Source organism: Notolabrus celidotus, chromosome 5 (genome assembly GCF_009762535.1).
Source record: "Notolabrus celidotus isolate fNotCel1 chromosome 5, fNotCel1.pri, whole genome shotgun sequence".
NCBI classification, from domain to species: Eukaryota; Metazoa; Chordata; class Actinopteri; order Labriformes; family Labridae; genus Notolabrus; species Notolabrus celidotus.
Window position 1 is genome coordinate 2431750 of NC_048276.1, and position 8186 is coordinate 2439935.

The 8186-nt window shown below is 44.9% G+C and overlaps 1 protein-coding gene across 1 annotated transcript in view; it reads left to right on the plus strand.

The window, feature by feature from the left end:
- Nucleotides 1-402: 402 nt before the first annotated feature.
- LOC117812656 (glucocorticoid receptor-like) overlaps nucleotides 403-8186 on the plus strand; it is a 60705-nt gene continuing 52921 nt past the window's right edge. Inside the window, exons 1-3 of the mRNA XM_034683562.1 lie at nucleotides 403-448; nucleotides 2563-2648; nucleotides 4806-5322. Of these exons, the coding sequence (XP_034539453.1) occupies nucleotides 403-448; nucleotides 2563-2648; nucleotides 4806-5322 (649 nt within the window). The remainder of the gene's footprint in view (nucleotides 449-2562; nucleotides 2649-4805; nucleotides 5323-8186) is intronic.

An 8186-nucleotide genomic window follows, 5' to 3' on the forward strand; every position in this document is an offset into this window, starting at 1 on the left:
GCTGTACAACGTCCAGAAAGGGTGGTCCTCAGAATGGATGGTCTGTACTGGTAACCTCACAACAACACAAAAACAAGGATGTGTGTGTGTGTGCGTGTGTGTGTGTTGGAGAGAGCGAGTCAGTCATTTTGAAGACAGGCCTGACAGCAGCTGCCCTCGGCTCTATTCAGACGTCACATGTAAAATTAGCAGAACTGCTGTGGTGGCAAGGGAAATATGTTGAGTGGGAGGCAGCACACACACACACACACACACACACACACACACACACACACACACACACACACACACACACACACACACACACACACGCACAGTCTTGGATACAGTGAGTTGTACGACACAGTATTGGTACATTAGTGTTTCCATTATGTGAGTGTGATGTTATTTAATGGCGTTGTGATGACTCCTCCTCGCCGCTCGTCTCTGGATTCATCAGCTGCAGAAAGTTTGTGATTGAAACATTGAAAAATAACATAAATGCAATCACACACACTCCTGAGTGCACACAGAGGAACACACACACACAGCGGGCTGCTGATTGGAGCGATGGGGGGTGGGGGGTATTGGCTGGAGCGTCTGGTTAATTGCCATTAAGCTACGTATTAATGAGGTTGTAAAGGACCACAGTGGACTAACTGCTTAACAAGATGCTATTTATACTGTCATTACTGATGAAAGGTCTTCATAGATCATCATCAATCCTCTGCCTTTAAGGCCTGACGCTCAGAGACTATTATTTTATTTCAATTCTCAGATATGGACACTTGCAATATATATTTGTTCTCTTATATTTCTTTGTCAACAAAGTCATCCTTTTTCATTTTTAAGGTGTGTTGGAACTCAAATAAAACCTCTGCACACTTTTTTTCAGCAACTTGCAAAAAAACTAAAATGACCATAAAAAAATCCCTTGTTGGAAAATTTCAGGACAATTATAGAGAAATGGAAAGTGAACGATTCTCAAATGAAAGTATTAAAGGTGACATATCATGCAAAATGGACTTTTTAATGGTTCTCTACCTGAAATATGTGTCCCTGTCTACAAACCCCCCGAGAATGAAAAGAATCCATTCTGCCCCTGTTCTGATTTCTCCACCTTTCTGTAAATGTGTGTGAAACGAGCCGTTTCAGACTTCAGTGTTTTTGTTACGTAACAACAATATCCGGTCTGTAACAGGAAGTCAGAGCTCGGAACTTGTTCAGCCCATAGACTGTATAAAATAATACTGAATCCCCTCCTCCGTTTTTCATTACCTGCACACATGTGTGCTAACAAGGAGCTTAGTAGGGAGGCATGCTAGTTGTAGGCTGTCTTTATAAACACAAAGGTCAGTTTGACTCCCCACATCTGCAGATTTGAAGATCTAGTGGATGATTTTTATTTATCATGGATAAGTGCTAGCGCTAGTTAGCATAGCTACATAGCTACATGTCGTAGCTGTAGCTGTGTACCAAGACACACGTCAACATACTGACAATTAAAACAACAAGAAACACTAAATCTGTGACCAATCCTTCAGAAAAGGTCCTGCTGCCTTTCTGGTAGAGGTCGGTTTTACTCCCCACGTCTGCAGATTTGAAGATCTAGTGGATGAATTTTATTTGTCATGGATAAGTGCTAGCGCTAATTAGCATAGCCACATAGCTACATGTTGGTAGCTGTGTACCAAGACACACGTCGACATACTGATAAATAAAACAACAAGAATCCTTCAGAAAGATCCTGCTGCAGGTGCCTCTCCGTCAGGATCAGATTCTGGATCAGATTCAGAGGGTTGAAGTAACGCGATCTCTGAGCAGCCGTGTATATTCAGCCAACATGTAAACATTAGATCAACGTGCTGGAGAGCCGAGGCACATCCACTTCCCGAGGGGGCGTGGTCAGAGAGAAAACAGAGTGTTCTGAGGAGGACTGAAGAAGAGGGCTTTTCAGGCAGACCAAAATCTGATTTCAAAGTGTTTTTTTGAGCATAAACTTTAAAGACATGTTTTGGGGACCTCTTAGACCAATATATGTTGATGAAAAAAGCGTGATATGTCCCCTTTAAATATTAAAACAAATAAGGTCAATCATAAGAAACTGCTTCCTCATGTTACAGAGCCTTTATTGTATTTGAGTTGTTCCTCCAGCGGGACGATGAAGTTTGGAGTGACTGTGAGTGCACACTGTATTCATGTTGTCTGATCTTCAGCCAGAGTCCTGCCCTTCATCCCCCCTGCTCCAAACGTCATTCACATCGTTCACGCGCACAGATACACACACTCGATGAATTCAACACAAACCAGGTCTGTCAGATGTTCTGCTCTGAGAAATGTAAAGCACCTCGGCAGCTCGGTTTGTGTCCACAGAAATGAGAGAAGAGGAGAAGTCAGTGTCACACGCTCGATCTGCTGTCAGATATGAAGTCAGAGTGGTATCAGACGTTAAGCTCTCTGTCAGCAGGGACTCTGGTTTCATGGACCCTACAAGGAAAACATATAAAATAACATGAACCATAATAAAATGTTTAACTGTGCAACATGAAGTCTTCCTGATCACGGCTCTTTCTGTGGCTGCAGGTCAGGTGACGTCGTGGTCCAGGTCATCCAAGAACACAGGGACCAGCAGCACGTGGATCCGCCTCCAGCACAAGAAACCATCAGAGGTAAGCGCGGCGCTTGGGTCCAATCAGTGAATGAGTTTCAGGAAACTCTGTTTGACCGGCACGAGCTCACGGCCTGTTGTGGCTCAGCTGAGTCCTGATGAATGCGCAGATTTGTGCTGTCTGCTGTTTGAGGAATCCTGGCATGATGTGCTGCTTTTAGGATCCAGGGGCTGAACTAGGGATGTGGATGGTTTCTTCTCTCTGGGTCGTTCTTGTGCTGAAGATTTGTTATTGACCACAAAACTCTGAAACCAGAGACGCCAGATCGTTCTGTGAGTGATCGTTGGCTTGAGTTCTGTGAGAGAGGTTTCATCTCCAGCTGATGGATGGGATGCTGGAGTATCTTTCTTTGTGAAGTGATTCATGTTCTCCAGCGATGAGGTCCTTGATGAGACCCAGCCCTCACTGTTTATTGTCATTGAATATTAAATATCAGGATCATCTCTTTAACTTCTTGAGGACTCCTCAGTGAAGAGATCGAGTCTCAAAGGGAACATGTTCAAGGTTCAATAAACCAAAGCTCTCCTGTGAAGCTCACACTTTATAAAGTTATTGCATTAAGTGTAATCACTTTAAAGCCTCATACCTCCGTCTCAGGTTTAAAGGTTCAAACTCTATCCAAAGTAAACACAGCCGTCTGCAAAATGACCCGGGAGCATGGACGGCACAGGCTGCCCGGCTAAATGAGCGGGTGTCACATCCATACCTCCATGAAGAACCGTCCTGAGCGCTCTGAAATGACCACCCTGAGGAGAAACTGGCATGGAGCGCTTAGAAAACGGCGCCAAGAACACATTCCTCGCTCTCCGTCAGTGAAGTTCAGATCTCTGTGACTCCTCTCTGCTGTTTAAAGAGATTAAAATAACTCTCTGACATTTGGAACAGATTCTGTTCAAAGTTAGATTTTAGATCAGGAGGAAACAGCTCCTGATGGATCTGCAAAGATCCTTAAACACACAGTTTTAATATCATTCAGGAGTCCTTTCTCTGTCCTCTTTAAAACATCAGAATGAAGTTGAGCTTGTTTGTTTCTTTGCTCCTGTTAAAGAAAGAATACATAACTTTAAATCTTTAAACTAAACGTGTTGACATCATGTGAGGAGAAACCCTGTGATGATATTTTATCTCTTTTTCCAAAGATGTCAGAACCCGTCTAAAGTTGAGTGTTGTTGTTTTTTACTGTAACTGTTGGAGGGAGAATGAAAGGAGCACGCATGCCCCCGAACCAGCCCGAGGTAGGAATGATCAGCAGAGCGTCTGTCGTACGTCTGAAGCTTCCTCCCCCTCAGCGCTCTGCAGTTAACCACCGGCTGCTGACGCTCCTGTCAGCATCCGTCTCTCAGTAATTGCTACTGTGGCTCTCTGCTGCTGCTGCTGCTGTGACCCGGCCTCAGAGGAAGAGCCAGAGGGACACGTTCCCTTTCAGAACGCTGCCTCCTCACATCGCTTCAGGGAGGGAACTTTGAGGAGCAGCGAGTGACGGGAAGGTTCAGAGTAAAGGTTCATCAACAACACAAAGACCTGGAGTCAAAGAGCTCCACAGTTTCAGTGTGTTTCTCGTAGCTGCTGCAGATATCCACAGATCGAACTGTTCTGGGTTTTCAGCTCGTTGGGAAGCCGGCTCACTTGTTGAGATCTCAGGTCCATCCATCCTGGTTTCTGATCCTGTCCCTTTTGAGAAGTCTCCAGATTCTGAATCTGTTAACCATAGCATGTACCATAGACTGTTCTTACCTGTCTTCACACTTCCTGTCTCCACACTTCCTGTCCCAACATTTCCTGTCCTAACACTTCCTGTCCCCACACTTCCTGGCTTCACACTTCCTGTCTCCACACTTCCAGTCTCCACACTTCCTGTCCCCACACTTCCTGTCTCCACACTTCCTGTCTCCACATTTCCTGTCCCCACACTTCCTGTCCCAACATTTCCTGTCTCCACACTTCCTGTCCCCACACTTCCTGGCTTCACACTTCCTGTCTCCACACTTCCAGTCTCCACACTTCCTGTCCCCACACTTCCTGTCTCCACACTTCCTGTCTCCACATTTCCTGTCCCCACACTTCCTGGCTTCACATCTCCTGTCTCCACACTTCCTGTCTCCACACTTCCAGTCTCCACACTTCCTGGCTTCACACTTCCTGTCTCCACACTTCTAGTCTCCACACTTCCTGGCTTCACACCTCCTGTCTCCACACTTCAGGTCTCCACACCTCAGGTCTCCACACTTCCTGGCTTCACACCTCCTGTCTCCACACTTCCTGTCCCCACACTTCCTGGCTTCACACTTCCTGTCCCCACACTTCCTGGCTTCACACTTCCTGTCTCCACACTTCCTGTCCCCACACTTCCAGTCTCCACACTTCCTATCTCCACACTTCCTGTCTCCACACTTCCAGTCTCCACACTTCCAGTCTCCACACTTCCTGTCTCAACACTTCCTGTCTCCACACTTCTTGTCCCCACACTTCCGGTCCCCACACTTCCTGCCTCCGAACTTCCTGCCTCCACACTTCCTGCCTCGGAACTTCCTGCCTCCACACTTCCTGTCTCCGAACTTCCTGTCCCCACGTTTCCTATCCCTATACTTCCTGTCTCCACACTTTCTGCCTCCGAACTTCCTGTCTCCACACTTCCTGTCTCCGAACTTCCTGTGTCCCCACTTCCTGTCCCCACGTTTCCTATCCCTATACTTCCTGTCTCCACACTTCCTGTCTTCACACTTCCTATCCCCACACTTCCTGTCCTCACACTTCCTGTCCCCACACTTCCTGTCTCTCTGCAGCTGCTCAGTCTGTTAACACCCTGCTCTTATTTCTGATCTCTTCTTTTGAACATGTAACACATGAACGAGGACGTCGTCCTTGAGCTGAATTAGAAGAGAGAGATTCTTGAAAAGCATCCTGCTGAATGTTGACACTGTAACCAGAGGAGTCTGTAACAGCTCTCAGCGTACCATGGAAACAACTTGTTGTATGCGTTACAGGTCAAAGGTCATGATCTTACTTCCAGTATTCAGTGAGAGGAGACACTTGAGCTCAGGGGTGCATCATCCTAAAATCTGTGTTTGTTGGAAAGGCTGAAAAGCTGTGCAGTCCGTGATCAGCTGGTCTCAGACTGAGCAGCAGCTCACAGAGCAGCTGATGCTCACTGTGGGCTGAGGGAGGTGTGGCAGGAGTTAAACACTGAGCTCTTGTAATGACAGCGTAGCTCTCTGCTAAAATGAGCGAGTCTATTTGCGCCTTTGAGAGTCTTTGAATCCAGTTTAGACTTTTCTCAGAAGTGGTTCAGAGAGCCGGTGGAGGGAGGACACATCCGAAGCTTCCCTTCTGTTTATATCTCAGTTTAGACGAGGGCAGAGAGGAACCGTTTATGAAATATGTTTTAGACAAACAGGAAGTCATTATGACGAACTGTACAAACACAGACAGCACATATTTGCTCCTGTGGTTAAACGCTTCAGGGAAAAAGACAGACGCATTAAACAAACAGTGCGTGTTTGAGCTGTCGTGCTCTCACCAGATTTAAAAAATGCAGCGTAATGTTTGGAGATGCAGCCGGAGCGACGACTCTGTTTCAACTCTTAACTCATCTATACTGTTTAAATCCATCAGCCAGGGATCTGAAGGAAGCAGACATGTTTGTTATGTGTCAATCAATCAATCAATCAATCAATCAATCAATCAATCAATCAATCAATCAATCAATCAATCAATCAATCAATCAATCAATCAATCAGAGACCTGTTTATTATTTTATGGCTTAAATGAGAGACAGTGAGAAGACACAAAGCAAAGGGATGGAATCAAACCTACATGTTCATTATGTTAGAAGGATCATTATGTTAGCAGGTTAATTAGGTATCTAACTTTTTTTTTTAATTTAGATATTCAATTTAATGTCAGATTTTGTTGGGGGTGTCAAGAGGTCTGAGCCAGCTTCGGGCTGCGACTCGACACAGAAAAGATTCAATGTGTGAGTCTTAATCTTTGGGAAGACGTTCTGAGATGAATTGATAATTAAAGGGTATTTAAGATAATCCTTCCCAATTAAAAAACAGACCCAACAGACTAACAATCATTCCTCTTTAATGCTGCTGACTCAATAATGGATGCAAACCCATTTTTAAACCTTTGTGTTTATTTCTGTAACTACAAACTTTTAATTTCTCTGAACAAACTGAGTTTTAATTAAGTTTTGTTACTAAATGTACTTTCTTTCTTTCTTGATTTTAGATTTTAAAGTATTTTATTTCTTAATGCTTATGTTTGTTTAATGTCATATTTTAAATTGGGTATTTTCTGACAAGGTATGGTGTTATGGAATGAACCTGATATTGGATCACCCTGTGGGGGTGTCAAGAGGTCTGAGCCAGCTTCAGGCTGTGACTCTAAACAGGAAAGATTCAATGTGTGAGTCTGAATCCTTGAGAAGAAGTTCTGAGATGAATGATTAAAGGTTCATTTTGGTTAAGACGAGATCAGTTGTGATTCTGTGTCTGACGGGACAGTAAGACTCTGCATGTTACAGACTTCAGAGCAGTGAAGGGGGCTGATTGTTTATAATAATCCCTCCTAATTTAAAGCTGGGGTTGGTGTTCAGATTTAGATCCACTTTTTGTTATACTGGTTAAAATGATCTTTATGTCCTGATGGTAATCAATACATAATGTGTTCTTAAAAAAGAGTGAAGAAAAGCTGCTATCTACAGCCCGAGTAAACCTGGGAAAACACCAACCAATCACCGTTTTTTGGGTGCCAAAATTTTAAACCAATCAAATCCCGTCCTGCCGTTCTGCCCGCCTCCTGCAGAGCGTACATTTCCCCAGCGTTCACTCCCAGACCCCGTCTCCTGCCTCTGCTTCCCCTGACTCTACTGACTGCCCCTCTCGCTCCACCTCGGGCCGGTCCCCTCTGACCCCATGAGGGGTTTTGCTCAGGACTGTAGTCCGGATCAGAGTCTAAAACGCTCTCATCACGGGGGCTCTGACAAGCAGAAGAATGAATGACATTTAGTAAGTCCTACAGAAATATAGATTTATTGTAGCGTCAGTCCGGACGCTGTAGGGATGACGAGCCGATTCGTGAACACGTTGATCTTTACCAACCGGTCAATGTCGGCTGTGATCACGCCAACCAACAAAACAACAATCAATGTTTGAATGAATGAAGAACTTCTCCTCTTGTCTCTCCTCTCTCCCGCTCACACACTCTACACCTCAGTCACCTGATGCCTTCACTGACTGTCAACACTGTAGGAATTAAGAACATCTACACTGAACAGGTTTAACAAACAGTAGAGCTGTTACAGTATTATATATGTGTTATAACTTTTCTCCTGATATCGTGTCACCAGGACAACTGGATAATGCTAGCATGACAGTTGTGAGTGCTAACAGCAGCCATGTTTGTTTGTGTTTTTAACTTTCACTATGAGAATGTTTTGGTGAGGACCGGATTTGAATCAGTCACGATCATATGGTCGCAAGTCAGCGGCGCTCGTGCATGTGAGCGGGGGGGGGGCGTCGTTTTGGAGGAGCT